Below are 24,608 nucleotides of genomic sequence, written 5' to 3'. Positions count from 1 at the left end.
TAGTTTATCAATAGTTGCTTGCACTTATTAAGTTCATTCACATATGATTTTATTGTTACAAATCCCGGCCTCCTAATCCTAACTTGTACTTCATTAATAATATTACATATCTTTTGTTTTACGAAAGAATGGGACACAAGAAAATGGCAAAGGTGGAGAATCAGGGAGTTGATGGATGTACATATCTGTGTTCAAGTTAAGTAAGACGTAACTAAGTTGAAAATTTCACATGCTATCTTAGAAACATGTGCATGTGACTATAATTAGTGCACATGTTAAAGGTGCCCTTTTCCTATATGAAGATATGAGCAGTATAATGGAGAGTGGGTAAGGTTGAAAGGATTGGAAGCAGCTCCACAAGGCAAGAATTGAATGCATGTGGTGATTTATATGAGAATATTGAACCCTTATCCTGAGGTATAGCTAACTTGATGATGATAAATGAATTAGTTAGAAATTATGTACTTACTCTGATTAGATTATTCTTCTGTAGTAAAGTTGGCCTTTTCATAGCTGCAACCTACTCACTCTTGTAATATGAATATATGTTTTCTTTTTATAACACAACAATAATATCTATCATAATTAGCTAACAGCTATATTATGTTATATACACTTAGATGATAAACAAGTTGACTTGGAAGTGAAGAGTGACTTAGTTACTTGGGTTCCACTTTTGGATATGAAAGTGCAGCTTTCAAATCAAAGGACTCACTGCTGTAAGGATGGCAACTAGAACTACCTCTGCTAACTTCTTCATAACTGGAAGAAATCATGGAACCTGATTCATCATTTGAACCACCAGCTGCTAATGAATGATGCAATATATTCTCTAGTTCTCTCACAACCTCACTCATCTTTGGCCTCTCAACACCTGAATCTGAAACACATTTCATAGCCAAATCCACAAACTTGTCCAGACCAACAAGCCCAATGTTGCTAGAGGCCCCTAGACCAATGCTGGGGTCAATAATTTCATGCAGACCACAAAGCACTTTTGTCTTGTCCATTGCATTTCTAACCTCTTTCACAATGTACTTCCCTCTTTCTATTGGTCTTCTTGCAGATATAATCTCCAACATCAGCACTCCAAAGCTATATACATCACTCTTCTCTGTCAGTTGTTGACTCATATAGTATTCTGGATCCATGTAACCCTGCCACAACACCATTTCTTACTGTTAAGTACTAACATTTTTATAAAGTGAACATGGTAGTGTACAAGTAGAAGATAGTATATACCCACCATTGTTCCTTTAACTTGAGTGGTAACGTGATCTTTTTCGGGATCAACAATAGACTTGGAGAGACCAAAATCACCAACTTTGGCGTTTAGGCACTCATCCAGCAAAACATTGTTTGATTTGATATCCCTATGTATGATGGGAGGATCAGCAAGTTCATGAAGATAAGTCAAACCCTGTGCAGCTCCAAGTGCAACTTTTAGCCTTCTAACCCAATCCAATCTAATCCCTGATTTCCCTGTGAGAGTGTCCTTTAATGTTCCATTTGGAACAAACTCATAAACCAGCATTTGTTCTTCATGCTCAAAGCAGAATCCTATAAGGGTAACAAGATTCTTGTGGTGGACCCTTGATAGGAGCTCAATCTCAGCTTTGAACTCAAGCCTTCCCTGCTTAGACTCTCTTTGAGCTCTTTTTATTGCTAGCAATTGTCCATTGGGGAGGGTTCCCTTGTAAACCTGTGAAGTAGTGTCAACATTTTCATTATCATGAACAAATATGAACTTACTATGTTGTAGACATTGTATCTTTCAAAGTGAAATAAAAATAAAGACCTTCCCATAACCCCCAGATCCAATATCATTGGCTTGAGAAAAATTTCTGGTGTATCTTTTAAGCTCATCGAAAGAAAACCGACGTGCTTCTTTCAACTGAGGCATGTCACCCTTACTCTCAGCTGTATCCCATCGTCCTGCATTTTGTTAAATTTAAATATGTAAGAAAATTCATAGATGGATGCTTGATCCACCACAATGCTGCAACTCAATGCTAACTTACTAAAAGGATTGCTTTGTCCAATTGCCCTTTCGGCTCTTTTCTTTTGGCAGAAAGCATAAACACCTGCTACCACTAATAACACTACCAGCACACAACCACCAACTGCTGCTCCAGCTATGATTCCAATGTTAACTGATTTGCTTGACTCCATAGTACCTTGTGCATCAAGAGAAAGTAAGAGACTGAGCTTTCTGGGTAATTATATTCGCTATATTACTAATAAGTTAACCATGTTGGAAGGAAACAGACTTACCTGAGTTCCCAAAGTGTTCATATTTATCTGCATCAAAGTAAAATGGTCCAAAAACTTTAGGAGGCTTAAAAGTCTGGTTACTTAGCAGAAAACCAATGGTATAAACCCCTGTTCGATTGAAACGATCCTGCCCTGCTGGGAAGACTTGTAAACTCAATTCAAGATAGTGATCTGGATCCTCAGTTGGATGACTCAACAAAACAGAATCAACAGGTAGATGATGAGACTCAAAAGATTGCATTAGACCCTTCTCAAGCTGTTGGAAGTAAGACTTGTTTCCAAGATCTGAAAAGGAAGGTGCTCTGAAAGTTAAAGTTCCTGTATATGGATAAGCACATTCACAGTTGGGGCTAGCAACCTGTCCCAAACTGCAGGTACTAGGCTGACAGTTATTCCATGGAGTTCTATATGACAGTTGATTAGCCTGATTATCGGAGCAGTAGGGAGTAGCTATCCCCTCTACAGTTTCATAGCAAACTGGGTTACCCTTAAGTCTGCAGGTAAGTGAACCCATAGTTAGGTCTACTACTGCATACAGCAATAATGAATCTCAAACAATAGTATGCAATGGCAGATACAAAAGTTTTGGCTTACATTATCCTGACACTTAAATGGTCATGTTTTTGCTCAAAATTGTCAATTGCATTATTTTCAAGATCAATAAGTTGCAGATGCTTGCTGTAGGTGGAGCCAACATTCAAGGTTCCATTTATTTTGTTGTCTTTTAACACCCTGCAATCATATTTTAGTGTGTAACTACTTGTATGGAAAACTATACTAGTCAAGATAGGTGTGCTTACACAGTCTGCAAACTGACTAAACTAAACAAAGAATCAGGAATCTCTCCTTGAAGTTGTGTGTTCTCCATATTTCTGCCATGAAAACAAGAGCTGATTCATAGCAGGAAAAAACACATACAGTACTGAGAGATCAAAGAAGTGCACAAGGAAAGACATACAACGTTGTTAAAGAAGTAAGAGTCAAAATCCACGACGGGAAATCCAGTGGCTCAAAAGTGTTGTTGCTCAAATCCCTCCAAAAACAGAATTGAAGTTACTTGGGATTGGTGTCATGAAGTAAAAAATATATCTCAATGATAACAACAGTAAAAATCCAATTACAAAAGATGTATGTTATGCAAAATTACAGGTAGTTGAGGGCACTCATATCACTAAGGCTGGGCAGGGTGCCTGAAAGTTTATTGTTCGACAAGTACCTGACCGGCATAAAGTTCAAAGTTAAGACTTAAAACTAACAAAGCTCACTTTCTCAGAAACAGTATAAAAAAGGAAAAAAAAAAGTGTTAGCATGTTTGATTTGTATGCTTACAGCTCTTGAACATTGGTAAGATTGTTGATGTTTGAAGGCACAGGTCCACTTAAAGAATTACCATCCAAGCGCCTGTACCCGCGAAGCACATTAATGACAAAAGCAAAAGGCATTGAATCTTTTTTTTTAAACAAAAGAAAAAATTGACACTCACAAGACCTCCAGGTTCTTAGCCAATCCAAGTGTAGATGGAATCTTGCCTATGAGTTTATTGCTTTCCAAAAGCCTGACCAAAAAGGTCTTCATGTAGATAAGTACATAATTTTACTTGGAAAACCAAAACAATGGAATAGTGTCACTATAATGGCAGACACTATATGAAAAATATTAGAAGAATTCTTACAGATGAATCAGAGCCATTTCCGAGCTAAAAAGTTGAGGAGGAATATTGCCTGAGAGATTATTCTTCCCAAGATGACTGCATGTAACATGTATTAGATGGATTTTTCTACATAAAAGTAGTAAGCCATTTATTGCAGAAAATAAAAGAGTTGACTCACAAATGTTTGGCATGGTGCAACTTATCAAGACCAGGTACACTGCCACTAGAAATTGGTATAGGTCCTTGAAGCTCATTGTCAGCTAAATCTAACCAATATAGGTTGGATAGATTACCAATAGAATGTGGAATCCTCCCAGTGAAGCTATTGGAATTTAAGGATCTGCAATTCAAAGTAACTGATTTAGACCATGATCCAAGAAATCATTAAGTTACAAAAGATAAAGATACTAAGGAAAAGGCCTCTGATAGAAAATATAAACAAGTTTCTTAAACATGAAGCAACCGTTCAGTGACTTTTCAGTCAGACCAACCAGAATACATTTCTAGATACTTTCAACAGATGACAAAGTTGACGATCCTTACATAAAGCGAAGCTCCTGCAGAAATCCGATTTCATCCGGAATAGGACCATTGAAACTACAGCCGACAAGAATTCTGAAGATAAACGAGAAACCATCTTTCTTTGTTAAGAATTGTTTCATCAAAATCAATTCAGATTTATGATACTAATTGAACAACCAGTACTGTCTTACAAGGTTGACAGTTTCCTCAACTCTCCAATGGCTCTTGGAAGTGGCCCAGTCAAGTCCTTGTTGTAAGAAAGATCCCTAGTTGGAAAAAAAAAATACAGATTCAAATAGAGTGGAAACTGCACACAAACTGCTAGCAAGAAAACATTGAAATGAAATGTATACAAGCAACGAAAACAAAATACTTACAAAGTCTCCAATTCGGATAGTGATCCGATATCTCCAGAAAGTTCACCTTCCAAACCCATGCTTGACAATGTTCTGAAATGATAGCAGGTTAATCTCTTAACAGTAAATTCAGGAGAAGGAAGCAACTGAGTGTGATCATTGAAAGAGAGAACCTACATGGATGTAACACGTGAATTCTCACACTTAATTCCATCCCAAACATCACAAGGATCCGAACCCTCCCAATTAGGAGGGGTTTTCTTCAAGGTATCCATAAGAGACTTTAGAGTGACCACTGCATTAGAAAGTACAGAGACAAGGTCATGATGTTCTGCAGAAATGTTTAATACTAACAGTAACAGACTCTTCCTAGAACTTGAGGACACAGTTTTAGTTTCTTAACAATTAAAATAACTCTGGTGCTTCTGGTTTTGAAATGACTAAGTTCTATGGATGACAAATATTTAATAAAAGAACCTTATACTAAATAATACATTCAAAAATTATGAAGGGGATATGATACATAGGATGTTATATAGCTAGTAAACTGAACTCACAATCCTCATCAGCAGTTTCTCCTTTTGCAACCAACAGAGAATTAAAAACAAGCAGCAGAAGAACTAGTGTTCTTTCTCTCATTATCAACTTCAAAGAGCTAGCTCTCTAAAATCTTCAACTCTGATAACTCTTCCTTGGTATCTGCCTTTCATATCCAAATTCACTCGCCACCTCATTCAATAATACAGGAGAAGTCAAGAATTAGCTGCCAAAAGAGTAGAAAGAAAAGTCAAGAAATGCTTAACTGGATGTTGAAATTGTTTTTGTTCTTATTTTCTCATTTTCTGTCACATTGAATCTAGAAATGTTGAAGTAATGTTTTTGTTTTGGAATCTCGGAGTATCAGCTACATAATGAACAGCTTGACTATAAATACCCAATAGTAATACAGTTAGGACCAGCAAAGACAGACAAATTCTTGCATTTTCCTGCAGTGGTCCTAGTACGTGTTCTATGTACAATTAAAAACACTTATTTTCATTTTCAATAGTTAAAAAATATATATAAAACTCAAGAATAAAAATGTTTCTAGAGCACGCGTTAAATAAGTCGCCTTTGGAATATATTAAAAAGAAGACAATACAGTATATAATACAGTTAATTATGCAGCATTGACATGTTGTCTTATTAGAAGACCAAGAAATATTACTCAGATAAGAACAATGAGACACTGAATTGAATAGTGAAGTTTATAAGTAGTACAAAAAGGTTTGGTCCACCATCGACCTAGGAGTGCTACTTAGCTAGCTATGTAGATCACCTTTGAATGTCATGGCATCAATTCAACCAACTATTCCATTTTAATGCTTAGCATTTATTGCACCATTATTTCAGTCCCTAAGAGCTTATTTGAGTTTATTGCAGTGGTTCTTCTTTTTCTTTTTCGTCTGCTGATATTTACATATACATGCTGCTGCTTATTTCTGGTACTTATATTTACATATATGTTATTACTTCTTGTTTTCCTTCACAGTGTACATCACTTGTAACTGGTATTATATTCAAACAAATAATTGAAGATAGAGAGTAGTATACTAATCTACTTTGACACCCTTCCTCACTTGTCTATTCCAAAAGTCAGTCAACTATAACAAGTTCCACTTCATGTTTTTTATTTATTCATTATTGAAATCTGAAACATTTAAATGAAAAACAATAAACACTGGCCAATAAGACTTAAGTACTATCACCGACTTGGTACTATCTCACATTCATATTAAATTAGAAAAGGGCTAAATTTATATATCCTTTGTAGGAAGTTGTTCTCTATGCATAGGAGAGAAAAAGTGTGTTCTATCTTTATCTTTGAACGTTTCAGCGCAAATCTTTGGCCAATAATATTCAGCCACATGGTTGATTTTCGACGACATTGAGCATGTCTCACTGGATTCCCAACGTTGACGGTAACTTGCTCAAGACTCAAGAGTCAAGCCTTTACATTTTAAGGAGTCGTCAAAGTTATCCATCAAATGATGATCTGTGTTCATTGTATAGCATGAATCAATTCAATCAGAGTTTACAGCATCTGGCTGCTTCTCTGGAAAAGCCTCCTGGAATGCCGAGATGCCATTGTATGCCTCATGTAATCTTGATAGACTAGGGAACTCATTCTGATTGGCCAATAAAAGAGATAAGAAAGTTGTCAGCTATTTTTAGAATTTATAAAAGATATCATATCATGTCAAACATGGATAACATATTTCTTATGGGGTAATTAATACACAGAATACTACCATGGAAATGTTGAACCTCTTATATGCTGAATACAGTTGAGGTGCTAAAAACAAATCTGCCTGCAAAGGATAATCAACATGTCATATTAATTGAAAGTAGCTCTGGTGTGAAACTAGCATTAACCAGAAGCCTATAAAGATATACCAAGAAGCTTGTTGACACAGCTAGCTTATTTATTTAACAAAGCATTTTCTCATCAAGTGGGGTAGGCTATATGGATCAAGACGTCATTGCATCGTGTCCATGCTTTGAGATGCGACCTTGTTTTACGTTGGCTGTCGCAGGCCTAACACAACCCAACATGGCTTCAAGGACGTCATTGCGTCGTGGCCATGTATTGGGATGTGATGTTGTTTTACATTGGCAGTCGCACACCGAACAACCTTCCTAGTTTTTCGGCTTGGGACCGGGCCGAGTTCTTGTTGACACAGCTAATCCTATTAATTTTTAAAAGCTTGTGATAACTGAATTTGTAGTCGGTCACATACCAGGAAAATTTCATCTCCAGTGGCATATCTCCCTGCCTGATCTTTCAGTAGCTTTTCAAGTGCTGAAAATAATGCAAAATATGCAGCATTTAATTAAGGCAAGAAAAAAAACCACTCAAATGAATAATTGGTTTGGAAGTAAGAAAGGTATTCAGTGAAGTGTCACCTGTGAAGCCCTTTCTAATGACACTTTGTGCCCAAGGAAGTTTTTCATGAGGGCCAACCTTTTTCTCGATGAAGTTATTCTGCAAAACATAAAATTAAGCTGTTTGATCAATGATGTTAGGTGTGCATTAAAAATCAACCATCAATATAGAATACATATTGAAAGACAAAATGGACATTGAAAATGAGTTAAACAACATAAATATCTATACACAAATACATAGTAATTAATTTGGTGACTGATTTTTTGGTGTGCACGTAACATTTTTACTGTTTGATACACACTGTTGCATAAAAAAACGGGTTGCATGAACATGATAGGTACCAAGAACCCCATGTTTTGAAAAGGCTGTATGGATGAGGCAACAATATGTGCAACCTGTGGAGAGTGAATACCACGATTAGAAAGCCGAGTAACAAAAAGGACTAGAGCTTAAGATTATGCAGCAGGTGTACCTGAAAATTGAGTGCTCTTTTGGGAATGTCATGAGGCAGCAAAGGGTATTGAGGATACTTATCGTCCAAATACTGCATACATAGAGAACATGAATAATTGAATACATAAGAGAAACAGGGGAATTAAATCATGAGTTGGAGGACCAACCATAATAATGGCTAAGGATTCAGCAAGAACAAAATCGCCATCCACCAGAACGGGAATTAAAGCAAGAGGATTCAACTTGAGGAACTCTGATGATTGTTTAAACAAGGCAATTTAACAATACATGTAACAGAAATAAATACATAGCATAGGTTTAGAACAAACCGGGGTCAGATTTGGAGGAGGCGGTGACAGCTACGTAGTGGTATTTTAAGCCTGAAAGAATGAGAATTGATTAGGAATGTGAATGTAGAAGTAGAATTGAATATAAATATCATACCTTTGAGGTTGAGAGCGATTCGAACTCGGAAGGAGCAGGAGCTCATCCAGTGTGAATACAGCTTCAGATTCACAGCTTCACACTCCTGAATCACCAAACCATATCGTTTTCAATTCAATTTACATCAAAACAATCAATAATATAATACAAGACTCTGGAATTGCTTGCATAAGGATACCATATTGAGATGGAGATGCAGCAAAACTACTTTCTCTTTCTGCACACTTCATTCAACTCTTATCCAGACATCGCCGCTCTATATATATATATATTTTTCTTTTCCTTCTTCATTTTCAACGGTCAAACAAATCAACTGTTTTATTTTATCCATTTTATTTATCTATCCGTTCATTATTTGGAAGAGGTAAGGATGATTCTGAATTTTCAGCACATGAAGTTTCTTTCACTCTCACACAGTCACACTTAGATTTCATCCATACACTCTTATAGGTATTGATACTGCTATAGTGTAAGTAGTTTGAGTTAGTTACATCACTAACTAATATTCTAACTAACGTTATTCCTCTGTTTTGGAAGTTACATACAGATTATTCTTCACAATTTTTGCTTATCTTTCCAATGCTATTTTCGAACTCGTGCTCCCATTACAAAAGAAAAAACGATCAAGTTCTATTTTCTCATTACAACAACACTGTCAAGTATTAGGGTTTTTAATGCAAACTATTTTTTTAAAGAAAATAAAAAGTTATCGGATTGTTTCGAATAAAATATAAAAAATAATTATATATATATGTCCTAGATTTTTAGAGATCAAAGAACCCATAATTTCTATTGGCACTATTTAAAATATTTTTTCCATGTGTATAATTCATATCTAAAAATCTCTAAATAAGAATTAAAGCACGATATTATGTACTAGTTCTTTTGCTCTTGTTTTTCGGACAAAATATTATGTTTTAGTTCAGCTGTTCAAGTTTCTGATATTATAAGAGTTAAAGGCAGAAAGCCCATAGCCATAGGTTACATTTTACAAGAGAGATATGGAAGGCAAACATTATTTCCTTTTTTTTTTAAATTTAAGAATAATATTTTCATCTTCGGTCCAAGAATAACAATATGCAATGGTTATCTATCAGAACTTCCCTGCCAGATGAGTTCACCAGAGTTGCACTTTGCTTGATTGAATTAAATTATCACTGCTTCAATTGAAAAACATAAGCTCTCACCCTTCCAGGGTAGTTTATAATAATTCATTTTGTTACTTTCCACAACACACATATATATATACATTTTCTTCAGTTTGCTACATACATAAAGATTTAAACACCAATTAACCTTACCTTTATGGACAAGCAAAACCAAGGTATTTATAATTTATATATCCATTGTCCATGGTGCCATGTGCAATATCCCTATCAACCTTATTTATACATTAATTACCTTACATGCATATCCATTTTACAAATCAACCAAAGTGCGTACTGCTCCCAGATTGTTGGCTTGACTAGTGTACTGCATCTGGTTGGTTCTGCGGCAAAGCTTCCTGGAATGCTGGGGTAGCATTATACGTCTCATGCAATCTTGACATAATGGGGAATTCATTCTGTGTGGGAGAAAGAGATAAGTAACTTGACATCTAATAAATTTCGAAACTTTAGAATTTATAACATAGATGATTTCACTATTAACTACACCTACTTATGATTGAATAACCAGTTACACTTTCCAAACATTGGTTGCAATGCAAGTGGTGCACAAACCTTTGGAAAGTGGTGCAATTCTGTGGAATCCTACTATCAGATTATTAGTCTTTTATAAAAGTAAAGCACTATCAAAGAGATATTAACCAACTCTAAATCAATGTTGCATCTTCCACATTCAGATTATTAGCTTGAAAGACACCTTTATAAATGGTTTGGCACTTGATCATTATAATTTAAATGTACCGAATCTCAAAGTTCAAGGCAATAGCCTAAGTTTAAAGGGTGGACAAAACAAAAGACTAAAAATGGCATGCGTAAAAATCATTGCCTTTATTAGATGCTACAGTAATGGTACCATAGAAATACAAGTGAAATTGCTATCCTTTATATTCTACACTAAAGATAAACAAACGAGAAGGACAGAATACTACCATGGGAATGTTGAACCTTGTAAATGCTGCATGAAGCTGAGGCGCTAAAAACACATCAGCCTGAAAAGGATAATAGTCAACATGTTTTATAAGAATCTAAGATGTGTAACGCTAAGTTGAAAAGCATATTCCAAAAAATATTTAGCAAGAACTTGTTTCTAAGGCTACTCCTATTAATTTTGGATGAACAATCAAACGAGTTCTTTGTTGAATTACAACCAATTTAAACTCCAAAGTTCAGAGCAAAAGTATGTTGATTAATTATCTCCTGTGGTAATACATAGGAAAGTTTGATAGCGGGAAAAGGAATCATCTGCCCCCTTAAAATACCAACATACCAGGAAAATTTCATCTCCCATTGCATATCTTCCCGTGTGGTCCTTCAAGAGTTTTTCAAGTGCTGAAACAAAAGTAGTAATAGTAAGATAGCATTAGAATATGCCCTAAATAAACAGAAATGCATATTTGAAGCCTTTAGTGTATAAGCAAGTTAATCAAAAATCACCTGTGAAGCCCTTTCTAAGGACACTTTGTACCCAAGGAAGCTTTTCGTCAGGGCTGACTTTTTCCCCGATGTAATTCTGCAAATAACAGTGGACATAGTGTGTAAAGTATAAGCTGAAACATCCAGGAAGAGCGGCTTCATTCGTAATAGAAAATCAGGAACCGAATGCACACCAGAAAGCTTATGTTTTGAAGAGGCTGTATGGAGGAGGAAACGATGTGGGTAGCCTGTGGATGAGATGACATGATTAGAACTTAGAAGGCAACGCATTCATTAGAGTCTGCAACCAGTAACTGACACAGAGCAGGAGTACCTGGAAATTGATTGCTCTTTTGTGAATATCACTAGGCAGCAAAGGGTGCTGAGGATACTTATCATCCAAATACTGCGTACATAGAAAACAACAATATGAATGAGGGAAACAAAGGGGGAAAGGGGTACAGAAAGAAAGCATTTAGATATGAAGTTGGAGGGATGACCATAATAATGGCTAAGGAGTCAGCAAGCACAAGATCGCCATCCACCAGAACCGGCACGAAACCAACAGGGTTGAGCTTGAGGAATTCTGAACATGATCAAATAAAATATTGAGTAAACACCAATCATACTGCACAAGATAACCATTTTGACCCCTATTAAATAAAACCCCCATGTTTCCAAAAATAAAAGGAAGGGAACAAACCGGGATGAGATTGCTCTCCCTTCAAGAGATTGACGGGTATATAGTCATATTTAAGGCCTGAAAAGAATGAAAATGAGAATGATATTGAGAGGAAGAAAGAAGCAAGAGTAGGTAGGGTACCTTTGAGGTTGAGAGCAATTCGGACTCGGAAGGAACAAGAGCTCCTCCAATATGAATACAACTTGAGCTTCTTATTATCACTTGCCTGACCAAACCATTTACAGTTCACAAGTTCAATCCAGCAAATCAGGAAAATAACAAGAAGCAATAATTATTATGGAACCGGTTGCATACCATGGCGACCAAGATGCACCAAATAACTCAAAGGGACGAACACTACGCCGCTTCCGTCTCTCTCTGCACTTCTCACTTCTCACTTCTCAATGCTCATCTACAACAACAACTAAACGACACTTCTCACCTTTCACTCTAAAAAAGATGGCAATTACAAGTTTGATTTCAATTTCTAAATACCGTACTATGACTTATGACTGAATAAATTTGAAAGAAAAAATATAGGTAGACAGTAAAGATATTAAATAAGGTAAATAATAGATATATTGGATGTTTAATTTATTAGGTGTGTGGTGTGTTATGTATGGATAGTTATCGTAATATTAAAATTTAGAGGGTAGTGTATTTTTATCTTATTGGATAATTTTAGAATTTATTATTCACATCGTTCACAAAAATTATTGTCAACCTAACAAAGTTTATTTTAAAAATGATGATATTGGGCTACCCAGTTTCCCCAAGTATACATTTTAGCATTGGGCCACTATTCAGGACCCCAAAATATGATGGAGCAAAAATTGAAAAACAAGTTCACCAAAAAAAAAATTGAAAAACAAACACAATACATTAAGCCGAGTGATAAGAACGAAGGATGAAAACGAAATAGATAGAAAAATTAGTAGCGAAAATAGAATTTGATAGAAAAAGAATTTTTCTATTAAACTTTTTAAACACCTGTTTTTATCCTTTTTTTAATCCTTAGTAACCTGGGTTTTCGAAAGGGACTTTCAAAGAATTTATCAATCACAACCTAAATTAAAAGGTGAAAATCGAAAGAATTGATATGTAGAATTATTTTAGGTTGAATCTTTTAATTTTTTTTATGCATCAAGTACAGTAGATTATTCATCTAATTTGATCATACATAAAAAAAAATATATGTATCTCCTTTTACATTAAATAGTTCTTAAAATTCTTTATCTATAAATATTTTTAATATTAATTATGATACTAGTTATTTTGGTTTTACTTGTGTTATCAGACATTATAATAAAAATTGACAACAAAAATATTTGAAAATAATTGAGAGTAATAATATTTTTTAAGTAGAATTATTTATTATTTAGAGAGGATATCTCTTAGCGCGAGATATAAATCAACAAGATGTTATTTGTAAAACAGATTTTGCGGAGACGTTTAATCTTGTTTCTAATTATCAAGACGGTTTTAGATTTATTGATCTCTTAGTGTTTAAAATAAAGAATATCATGTATTGAAGTCGATGTATAAACTTTCGTTTGATCATAAAAATTACAAACACAGTGACAGACACTATAACAAAAATAATAATAAAATTATATCATCATCAAATAGAATTTTTTTTTTAAAAGAAATTTGAGAATAATCTTAAATGTGATTCTATTTCTATTTAAATAAAAAAAAAATTATTTTTCTTTTTGCTCTTCGTTTAATTTCTTTTAAATTACAAAAAAAATAGCAAAAACTTAGACTAATGGCAAATGAAATTGTTTCTTAAACAAACTGCACCAGGTTTAACTTCGCACTAAGAATGAGATTAGGTCCAAGGGTCTCAAAATATAAATGCGTCATGCGTGAGTAGTTTAATGAAAAAAAAAACCACAATACATTAAAGATATAAATTACATTTAATTAATCGAGCCTGCTACACATACAAGCAAAAAGGCCCTACAAGTTTTACAAATTCCCAACCCACACATCATTCACACGCGCACTCATCTCACTTTGAATGGAGCGTAAATTACACGCGCCTCACTCAAACGGTTTCTCTTCGCAAATAGCGCTCCTTAATGGCGCACTCTTCCACTTCTCCAACCCGTTCAAAGAAAACACAAACCGTCCATTTTCGAGCAACATTCCAAACTGCAGAGATAGCACTTGTCGCGAAGATCAGAACTCTCCATCAACACAACGTAGAACTCTCGATCAAGAATCTCAAGAAAAAACGAGGTTATAATACTTAAGGTATGTTATGTTACTATTTTACTCATATTCTATATTTTCCAGATTTCGAAAACAAAGAACTAGGTTTTACTGTTCTTATACATTCTTCTAGGTTTTACTGTTCTTGTTCTAAGTCTCATTTTACAATTTTTAATATTCTACTTGTTCTACGTTTTACTGTTATTCTTGGTTCTAGGTTATAGTGTTCTTCTTAGTTGTTCTAGGTATTACTGTAGTTGTTTTTCTAGTTCTTCTGGTAATTGATTGTTTGGAATATAATGCGTACTTTGCTGGGTGTATATGGAGTAACTTGTTGGGTGTATATCACATACTTTGTTGGGTGTATATTTCTGAACCGATATACTGTAATATATTCAACAGTTACACTGTTCTAATATTTGATTGTCCATGGGTGTATATTACTTGACCTTGTAATGTTGCTTGTCCTTGTATATTAATGCATGTTTGAGTGATATCTGACTGATATCTATGGGTGTATCTGACTCATATCTATGGGTGTATCTTATTTATATCCTTAGGTGTATGTTGTTGATATCTATGGGTGTATTTTTCTGAACTAATATACTGTAATATATATTCAACAGTTGCACTGTTCTAATATTTGATTGTCCATGGGTGTATATTACTTGACCTTGTAATGTTGCTTGCCCTTGTATATTAATGCATGTTTGAGTGATATCTAACTGATATCTATGGGTGTATTTGACTCATATCTATGGGTGTATCTTATTTATATCCTTGGGTGTATCTTGCTGATATCTATAGGTGTATTTTTCTGAACTGATATACTGTAATATATATTCAACAGTTGCACTGTTCTAATATTTGATTGTCCATGGGTATATATTGCCTGACCTTGTAATGTTGCTTGCCCTTGTATATTAATGCATGTTTGAGTGATATCTGACTGATATCTATGGGTGTATCTGACTGATATCTACGGGTGTATCTTATTTATATCCTTGGGTGTATTTTGCTGATATCTATGCGTGTATTTTTTATTTCAGAAAAAATGGCAGACAAAAACCAAGTTGGAAGAAATGTAAGTGTGCTTAGATGAAATAAATGTCAGCTAGGTAAATGTGTTTAAAAAGTAAATAACTCTGTATTACATTTCTCAATTAATATGGTTGATTAAACAGAATATTCTTTTTAACTGTAGGACGAGGTGGACCACTTTAGAGTGGAATATGCTTCCAGGATTCTATTCCATGACATGAATCTAGACAAAGTTGAAGCCATTAGGAAAAGTAATGCAATAAGACTGTCCAAGCCATCCTCATTTTTATTGAGTCCATATTGTCAGATAGATTCTGAGGATATTGACACTGTTTAATGTAAATGTTATATAGTCCTGTAACAAATTGAACACATGCTGTAAAAAATTTTCAATTATAGTTCAGTTTATTGTAAAATTTCTTTTAATAATTAAAATCTCTCTACTGTATTCAAAATGTATGAATTACATGTACTATAATATGAAGAAAAAAATCAAACCAAATATACATCCATAACTTGCCATTTTTTACACCTAAAGAACGTTGAATATACATCCAAAAATCTACCCTCCTGATGCTTTATCCCTAAAACCCTAAACACGAAACACTTAAAACCTAAACCCTAACCCGTACCCCGTAAACCATAAAACCCTAAACCCTAATACCCAACCCTTAAACCATTGTAAAAAAATAAACAGTATTTTATAACATAGAGATCCTTTGCGTGCTTTTCATCCCTGTCCAAAAGTGGTGATCCAGATAGATTGGAACCCATATATGACGGTCTTCATAGAGATCTGCAGAATACACCCAAACACAGACTATAAATACACCCGAAGAAAATTAAATTTACACCTCTGCTGCAGATTTTAAACAAACATTACCTGAAAGCCACTTGTTGTCCACAAGACCAAAATTTAGCAGAAATTCATTCCAATTCCTATCAAATAAGTCTTTACTATGAGAGTTCCAAACAACTTCACTCATTTCTTGTTCAATTTCTGCATGTCCCTTGTACCCGTTTAATTTGCTTGGAATCTTCTTCATGATGTGCCAAATACACCAACGGTGAATTGTTGTTGGCATACAGACCTCTAAAGCCCTTTTCATTGATGCGCATTGATCGGCGAAAAACCCTTTCGGAGCATTTCCTCCCATGCAACGAAGCCAACATTGAAATAACCATTTGAATGATTCAATTTCTTTGTTTTTCATCAAAGAGCATCCAAGAAGTGTTGACTGACCGTGGTGATTCACCCCGACAAAAGAACCACAAACCAAATTATACCTGAAACAAATTACCATAGTGCAGAATGGAAAATCATTATGTACACCCAACAAATGTTTTGCATACACCCAAAAAACACCCAATATACACCTCTGCGGCAGATTCATAAAACACATTAATTTAGAATCATAAAAAGGAACAGTTTATTACCTGTTTGTATTGTATGTGGTGTCAAATGAAATAACATCTCCGAAATACTAGTTCCTGTAAAATTTTTCAGCATCTTCAAGGGTGGTAAAGGTCATTCCAACCTTTGGAACAAACTGGTCATCAACAACAGAGAGAGGCTGCAGAATACACCATGTCAAAAACTAGAAATACACCCAATCATTGGTAATATAATACACCCGAACGGCACCAACTCAACCAAAATGGCAATAAAAGCCATAAACTGTAAATACACAGGCTGCAGAATACACCATGACGAAATCTAAAAACACACCCAATCATGTCTCATATAATACACCCGAACGACAACAACTCAGCTAAAATAACAAAAAAAGCCATAAACTGTAAATACACCCACACTCCCGAAAAAATACACCCAAATAAGTTTTGATCTACACCCGAGCGTCTGCTATAAATTTCAGATAATCAATCAAAACTAATACATTACATTCAATCCACAGATTTATGTTGACGCATTAGTTTCACAGTCAATGTTCACGAATTATTCAGCTACACAATGCTATACAAATTACTGCAACAAAATTCAGAGTAAACATATGTAAATCAAACCTCAGGAACTTCGTTAGATTCAAATTCATAATCCACTTCGCCCTTATTCAGCTGAGAATCTGAGGTTGAATCATCCATTATCTTCAAAATGAATCCAAAATTTGATTTCAGTAAACAAAAATTGATAGAAAACGAAGCTGGAGTTAGAAAGAGAGAAGAACAAGAAGAAGAAGAACGAGAAGAAGAACGAAGAAGAAAACAAATCTAGAAATAAGGAGAGAAGAACGAGAAGAAGAAGAACGATAAGGAGAACGAAGAAGGAAACAAATCTTTTAAATTTGGTAGTTACATATACGCGGGATCTTTATATAGCGCGTGTATTGGACGTAGGGCATGCAGCGCGTTTTGTGAGTTTATTGCTTAATGAACTTGTAAAGCATACAAGCCCTAATGGCTTATATACAGAGTTTTTCTGTTAATTAATATCCTTTGAACCAATATTAGCAAAAATAAAATAGATAAAAACAAAAATCTAGACTGGAAGCAAATGCTTATTGAGTCTGTTTGCTTACAATTAGTGGAAGCGTAGAGAGGAAATGTTGAATTGTGGGAAATAGATCCTATTTGAAGGATGTGTTGGAGTAGGGGTGGAAAAAGGCCAGGCGGCCTGCCAGGGGCCTGCAGCCTGGTCTGTGTTTGGCCTAGCCTGGCCTGGCCTGTTATAAAATAGGTACAGGGCCAGGCTCTTTTAAAAGCCTTAATACATTAATAGGCCAGGCCCAAACTTACTAATTAGCCTTATAGGCCTGTCAGGCCTGCCTGAGCCTGTTAAAATATAATTAAATATATAAATAATTATTTATTATTAATAAAATTATGAGATATTTTAAATTTATTATATTTTATTATAAATATTTTTGTATATTTTAAATATGTTAGAAGTTTAAAATTTTTTATAAATATTAAATATATCACATATTATATATAACAATTTTTATTAAAAAATAATTTTTTAAATAATATTTTTATTTTGTAAAAAAAAATTATCAGGCCTTTTAACAGGCTTCAGGCCAGGCCAGGCTGAATAACAGGCCAGGCCTAGTACTTTATAAAGAGCCTATAACAGGCTACAGGCCAGGCTCAGGCCAATCAACTGTATGACAGGCCAGGCCTGTTGAGAGCAAAGCCTGGCCTGGCCTGGCCTGTTTCCACCCCTATGTTGGAGTTAAAGAAAAGTTTTCATCATGAGTTTTTTATGGGTGAATCGAGAGATAAATTGTGTGGCACACAAAATTACTAACCTGCAATAAAACCAACCTTTCCACTTAATTGGGTCTTCAGTCTACCATGGGATATCAGTCTCGTGTTTAAAGATTCTTAAAGTTATAGAACTACAGCAAGGACACTCAAAAATTTTTCAATGGTAGAAATTGTTTTATTCATGTGTCAATCACAATTAATTATGTGTGTAAAATTTTTTTTGGATAAGAATGATGAAAAGGATGAGCGGTAGGTTTTTTTTGTTTAAGTAGAAGAATTTCACTCCCTGATACGATTCGGTGTCGGAGGTGAGATCTAAGAACAAATCGAAAACTCTTTGTTTTACGGTGGCGTGGTAGCAGCTGAAGAAAGGATCAGAGATACGAGAGAGCCACCGCTTGGAGACACATTTGAAGGTTATGATATTTCTGAGAGGCACACGAATAAGGATTTGAATGAGTAAGTAATTGTTTCCTTTAATTGTTTTCACTAAAAAAGAAATTAACTCTTTGTTGTTACTCATAATTGTTCTTCACTTTGCTTTCAATCTTCCACAAGTGTGTTACTATTTATATATATCTCACTTTTAATTAGGATAAGGAGCTAAGCAAGATAACTTTTGAATTTGAGAAAAGATAGGGAAGAATGTTTTTTTTTTTTTTAACAACGTAAAGTAAAAAAAGAAAAATTAATTTTAATTTTAAAAATTAAAATTTGAATTAAAGAGATATTATTAGGGTATAATAAGAATCAATTTATGTCAATTAATATTATTTATATGGGTTTCGCTAGACAATAAAAAATATGAACAACATATTTTTTTAGTTCTAATTATACTTCCCCCAAATCAAGTTAAAATTCTTTTAACTCTACTATTAAAAATTTTAACTATCCCCCTCCCTTTTAGTTCTAATTATACTTCCTTTTAATCCCTCGACTGTTGGATGAAGAACAAACATTTCATTTACATGAAGAATAAACATCCCATTTATATTAAAAATAAATATCTCATTTACATGCAAAATAAACACGCACGTGCGTATATAAAACTTCTGCTGCATACCTTCTCGCAGCACGTCCAGCATGTTGCTGTAGACGTAGCCTTTTACATCCATATTATGCAACGTTGTGAGGTTCATGGTGAAGATGGCAGAGGAAGAAGGGAAGGAAAAAGCGAGAACTGACATAAAATCTTGCGATTGAAGCCGTGAGAGGCGAGAACGGAGTGGACATGACATTGAATAATACATTGGCGTCGAGGTTGTTGTCGTTGTTGTCAACGGTGGTGGTGAGCTGCAACAATAAAGACGGCTTGGTGTACGGTCGGCACGCAGATGGGTAGCGCAAAAAATAAAGCACGGCACGATCGGACATTCACGGAGATGTTTAGGCAACGCCAACAGACGAATGGGGGTGTCATCTGGGTGGAGTCAGATCGAACAGAGAGAAAGTGAAGCCACACTTGACGATGCGTCTGGAGACCGGTAGAATAACAATTTTGTCCGGTAGGTGTATCAACAAATCCATGTCATCCTCATTATCTTCAATTAGATGTATTATACTGTAAACGTATTCGTACCTTACATAGAACAAGTCGTCGCTTCTATAAGTATAAGGGCATCCAATTCAATTAAAAGCAGTTTGAAAAATTAAAGATCAAAGAATAATGCTGTGCATGTGAACCCACCTTGGTGAAGAATAATCTTCCTTCAACTGAAAGACGCATACAGAGAACTCACCAGATTCAAATCCAGCCAAATTCATGTAATCGCATGCAGGCACAAGAAGGTATCCATAATGACAAGGTTCCCACGGCAATGGAGGCATGTCATCCTTCATGCACTCTTCCTTCAGATCAAAATGCAGTGTCGTTTTACTTCCCATCCAATAAATTAAGTCCTTCAAATAGGTCGCCCTATGGAAATCAACGGGGAAGGTAGGCGGGAAGGAACACCCGCGCTTCCACACACCGGATTCCGAAGAGTAAATCATGGTTTGGAAGCATTCATTCTTTGAATTTACGCCATAAAAAATGCAGATAGCCTTATAACCGAGAAAATGCATAGGATCAAAAGCTAGAGAGTAATGCAAATTTAATGGATCAAACGATGGAAAGCAAGAGGGCAAGGTTTTCTTGTCATTGGTGGTAGGGATATAGATAAACACGGGGTCTTCCGATTCGAGCAGCATCAAGCCGTTGCAAGATTGTGTAGTCAGCGAAGAACGTAGATTGGAGTTTTTGGAGAAGAATGATGAAAAGGATGAGCAGTAGGTTTTCTTGTCTAAGTAGAAGAATTTCACTTCCTGATACAATCTGGTGTCGGGGGTGAGATCTAAGAACAAACCAGAAACTCTTTATTTTTTGGTGGCGTGGCAGCGGCTGAAGAAAGGATCGGAGATGAGAGAGAGCCACCACTTGGAGACACATTTGAAGGTTATGATATCTCTGAGAGGCACACGAATAAGGATTTGAATGAGTAAGTAATCGTTCCCTTCAATTGTTTCCACTAAAAAAGAGATTAACTCTTTGTTGTCACTCATTGTTGTTTTTCACTTTGCATTCAACCTTTCATGAGTGTGATACTATTTATATATATCTCACTTTCAATTAGGATAGGGAGCTAAGTAAGATAACTTTTGAATTTGAGAAAAGATAGGGAAGAACGTTTTTTTTAACAATGTAAAGTAAAAAAGAAAAATTAATTTTAAGAATTAAATTTTGAATTAATGAGATATTATTAGGGTATAATTAGAATCAATTTATGTCAATTAGTATTATTTATATAGGTTTCACTAGACAATTAAAAATATGAACAACATAAACAATGAGCTGATTTGTAGGCTACAGAGGGTTAAAAAAAACACCATAAATCAAGTTAAAAAAAATTTGTTCAACTCTACTATTGGAAATTTTAATTATCCCCCTTCCTTTTAGTTCTAATTATACTTCCTTCTAATCCCTCAACTGTTGTATGAAGAACAAATATTTCATTTACATGAAGAATAAACATCCCATTTATATAAAAAATAAATATCTCATTTACATGCAAAATAAACACCCACGTGTGTATATAAAACTTTCGCTGCATACCTTCTCGCAGCACGTCCAACATGTTGCTATAGACGTAGCCTTTTACAATCATATCGTGCGGCATTGTGAGGTTCGTGGTGAAGATGGCAGAGGAAGAAGGAAAGGAAAAACAAGAACCGCCATGAAATCTTGCGGTCGAAGCCGTGAGTGGCGAGAACAGAGTGGACAGGGCTTTGAACAATGCGTTGGCATCGAGGTGGCTGTCGTTGTTGTCAACGGTAGTGGTGAACTGTAACAATAAAGACGGGCTTGGTGTACGGTTGGCACGCAGATGGGCAGCGCAAAAAATAACGCACGGCATGATCGGACATTTGCGGAGATGTTTAGGCAACGTCAACGGACGAACGGGGGGTGTCAGCTGGGTGGAGTCAGATCGAAGAGAGAGAAAATGAAGCCACACTTGAGGATGCCTCTGGAGACCGGTAGAACAACAACTTTGTCCAATAGGTGTATCAACGAACCCATGTCATCCTCATTATCTTCAATGAGATGCATTATACTGTAAATGTATTCGTACCTTACAGAGAACAAGTCGTTGCTTTTATAAGTATAAGGGTATCCAATTCTATCAAAAGAAGTTTGAAAAAATAAAGATCGAAGAATAATGCTGTGCATGTGAACCCACCTTGGTGAAGAATAATCTTCCTTCAACTGAAAGACGCATACAGAGAACTCACCAGATTCAAATCCAGCCAAATTCATGTAACCGCATGCAAGCGCAAGAAGGTATCCATAATGACAAGGTTCCCGCGGCAACGGAGGCATGTCATCCTTCACGCACTCTTCCTTCAGATCAAAACGCAGTGTCGTTTTACTTCCAATCCAATAAATTGAGTCCTTGAAATAGGTCGCCCTTTGGAAATCAACGGGGAAGGTAGGCGGGAAGGAACACCCGTGCTTCCACACACCGGATTCTGAAGAGTAAATCACGTTTTGGAAGCATTCGTTCTTTGAATTCACGCCATAAAAAGGCAGATAGCCTTATAACCGAGAAAACGCATGGGATCAAAAGCTAGAGAGTAATGCAAATTTAATGGATCAAATGATGGAAAGCAAGAGGGCAAGGTTTTCTTATCTTCGATGGTAGGGTTATAAATAAACACGGGATCTTCTGATTCAAGCAGCATAAAGCCGTTGCAAGATTGTGTTGTCAGCGAAGAACGTAGATTGGGATTTTTGGAGAAGAATAATGAAAAGGATGAGCGATAGGTTTTCTTGTCTAAGTAGCAGAATTTCACTTCCTGATACAATCCAATGTCGGGGGCGAGATCTAAGAACAAACCGAAAACTCTTTGTTTTACGTTGGCGTGGCAGCGGCTGAAGAAAGGATCGGAGATGAGAGAAAGCCACCACTTGGAGACACATTTGAAGGTTATGATATCTCTGAGAGGCACACGAATAAGAATTTGAATGAGTAAGTAATCGTTCCCTTCAATTGTTTCCACTAAAAAAAGAGATTAACTCTTTGTTGTCACTCATGGTTGTTCTTCACTTTGCTTTCAATCTTTCACGAGTGTGTTACTATTTATATATATCTCACTTTCAATTAGGATAGAGAGCTAAGCAAGATAACTTTTGAATTTGAGAAAAGATAGGGAAGAATGTTTTTTTTAACAATGTAAAGTAAAAAAAGAAAAATTAATTTTAATTTTAAGAATTAATGAGATATTATTAGGGTATAATTAGAATCAATTTATGTCAACTGGTATTATTTATATGGGTTTCGCTAGACAATTAAAAATATGAACAACATAAACAATGAGCTTATTTGTAGGCTACAGAGGATTAAAAAAAATCACCACAAATCAAGTTAAAAATAATTCTTTTAACTCTACTATTGGAAATTTTAACTATCCCCCTCCCTTTTAGTTCTAATTATACTTTCTTCTAATCCCTCGACTGTTGTATGAAGAAAAAACATTCCATTCACATGAAGAATAAACATCCCATTTATAATAAAAATAAATATCTCATTCACATGCAAAATAAATACCCACGTGCGTATATAAAACTTCTGCTGCATACCTTCTCGCAGCACGTCCAACATGTTGCTGTAGACGTAGCCTTTTACAACCATATCGTGCGGTGTTGTGAGGTTCGTGGCGAAGATGGCAGAGGAAGAAGGGAAGGAAAAAGCGATAACCGCCATGAAATCTTGCGGTCAAAGCCGTGAGAGGCGAGAACGGAGTGCACATGGCTTTGAACAATGCGTTGGCATTGAGGTGGCTGTCGTTGTTGTCAACAGTGGTGGTGAGCTGCAACAATAAAGACGGGCTTGGTGTACGGTCGGAACGCAGATGGGCAGCGCAAAAAATAACGCATGGCACGATCGGACATTCGCGGAGATGTTTAGGCAACGTCAACGGACGAATGGGGGTGTCAGCTGGGTGGAGTCAGATCGAAGAGAGAGAAAGTGATGCCACACTTGAGGATGCCTCTGGAGACCGGTAGAACAACAACTTTGTCTGGTAGGTGTATCAACAAGCCCATGTCATCCTCATTATCTTCAATGAGATGTATTATACTGTAAATGTATCCGTACCTTACAGAGAACAAGTCGTCGCTTCTACAAGTATAAGGGCATCCAATTCTATCAAAAGCAGTTTGAAAAATTAAAGATCGAAGATCAATGCTGTGCCTGTGAACCCACCTTAGTGAAGAATGATCTTCCTTCAACCGAAAGACGCATACAGAGAACTCACCAGATTCAAATCCAGCCAAATTTATGTAACCGCATGCAGGCGCAAGAACGTATCCAAAATGACAAGGTTCCGGCGACAACGGAGGCATGTCATCCTTCATGCACTCTTCCTTCAGGAAGGAACACCCGCGCTTCCACACTCCGGATTCCGAAGAGTAAATCATGGTTTGGAAGAAGAAGGAGGAGAAGAAGACGTAGCATTCGAAGTGAAGAAGAAGAAAAAGAAGTGAATTTGAAACAAGAAGAAGAAAAAGAGGAAGCTCAAGGGGAGAAAACGGAAAAAAGACGCGTAACTCAAATCACTTGGATGAACTTGAATGTGAAATTGCTTGGATGTGGGAACTCATATACATAACTTGGGAATTATATATCCAAACTACTTAAATTGATACGATTATGACCTAAAAGATTCTTAAAATTGAGATTTTTTTGTGTGGTGATTT

The 24,608-nt window shown here is 35.7% G+C and overlaps 2 protein-coding genes across 8 annotated transcripts; both read right to left on the bottom strand.

Moving 5' to 3' along the window:
* Nucleotides 1-533: 533 nt before the first annotated feature.
* Nucleotides 534-6,337, bottom strand: LOC112706717 (leucine-rich repeat receptor protein kinase HPCA1). Of its 4 annotated transcripts, none has more exons than XM_072210491.1 (19): nucleotides 6,122-6,337; nucleotides 5,361-5,566; nucleotides 4,981-5,098; nucleotides 4,825-4,896; nucleotides 4,639-4,713; nucleotides 4,469-4,540; nucleotides 4,104-4,265; nucleotides 3,947-4,021; nucleotides 3,758-3,829; nucleotides 3,604-3,675; nucleotides 3,422-3,490; nucleotides 3,233-3,307; nucleotides 3,075-3,146; nucleotides 2,869-3,006; nucleotides 2,275-2,768; nucleotides 2,022-2,177; nucleotides 1,799-1,935; nucleotides 1,247-1,702; nucleotides 534-1,157 (listed from the first exon to the last, which is right to left on the bottom strand). In XM_072210491.1, the coding sequence occupies exons 2-19, from the start codon at nucleotides 5,440-5,442 to the stop codon at nucleotides 660-662; spliced, it is 2,895 nt and encodes a 964-aa protein (XP_072066592.1). In that variant the 5' UTR covers nucleotides 5,443-5,566; nucleotides 6,122-6,337; the 3' UTR covers nucleotides 534-659. The 4 variants fall into 4 exon arrangements, with proteins under 4 accessions (XP_072066592.1, XP_072066597.1, XP_072066591.1 ...); XM_072210496.1 differs by lacking the exon at nucleotides 6,122-6,337 and adding an exon at nucleotides 6,011-6,084; XM_072210490.1 differs by lacking the exon at nucleotides 6,122-6,337 and adding an exon at nucleotides 5,738-5,873.
* Nucleotides 6,338-6,447: 110 nt separating this feature from the next.
* On the bottom strand, nucleotides 6,448-12,760 carry LOC112706755 (glutathione S-transferase zeta class). 4 transcript variants are annotated; one of them, XR_011869247.1, is made up of 10 exons: nucleotides 8,808-9,274; nucleotides 8,630-8,714; nucleotides 8,515-8,565; nucleotides 8,353-8,438; nucleotides 8,205-8,276; nucleotides 8,074-8,127; nucleotides 7,750-7,828; nucleotides 7,240-7,645; nucleotides 7,095-7,154; nucleotides 6,448-6,971 (listed from the first exon to the last, which is right to left on the bottom strand). XR_011869247.1 is itself a non-coding variant. In XM_025758193.3 (10 exons), exons 1-10 carry the CDS (start codon nucleotides 8,808-8,810, stop codon nucleotides 6,867-6,869), a joined length of 657 nt encoding a protein of 218 aa, XP_025613978.1. In that variant the 5' UTR covers nucleotides 8,811-9,274; the 3' UTR covers nucleotides 6,448-6,866. The 4 variants fall into 4 exon arrangements, 3 of the variants coding, with proteins under 3 accessions (XP_025613978.1, XP_072066673.1, XP_025614000.1); XM_025758193.3 differs by having other exon boundaries at nucleotides 7,584-7,645; XM_025758215.3 differs by lacking the exons at nucleotides 6,448-6,971; nucleotides 7,095-7,154; nucleotides 7,240-7,645; ... (5 more) ...; nucleotides 8,630-8,714; nucleotides 8,808-9,274 and adding exons at nucleotides 9,796-10,193; nucleotides 10,725-10,784; nucleotides 11,063-11,124; ... (5 more) ...; nucleotides 12,032-12,116; nucleotides 12,206-12,760.
* Nucleotides 12,761-24,608: the final 11,848 nt, after the last annotated feature.

Source organism: Arachis hypogaea, chromosome 1 (genome assembly GCF_003086295.3).
Source record: "Arachis hypogaea cultivar Tifrunner chromosome 1, arahy.Tifrunner.gnm2.J5K5, whole genome shotgun sequence".
Lineage (NCBI taxonomy): Eukaryota > Viridiplantae > Streptophyta > Magnoliopsida > Fabales > Fabaceae > Arachis > Arachis hypogaea.
This window is presented reverse-complemented; position numbering and strand designations above follow the sequence as displayed.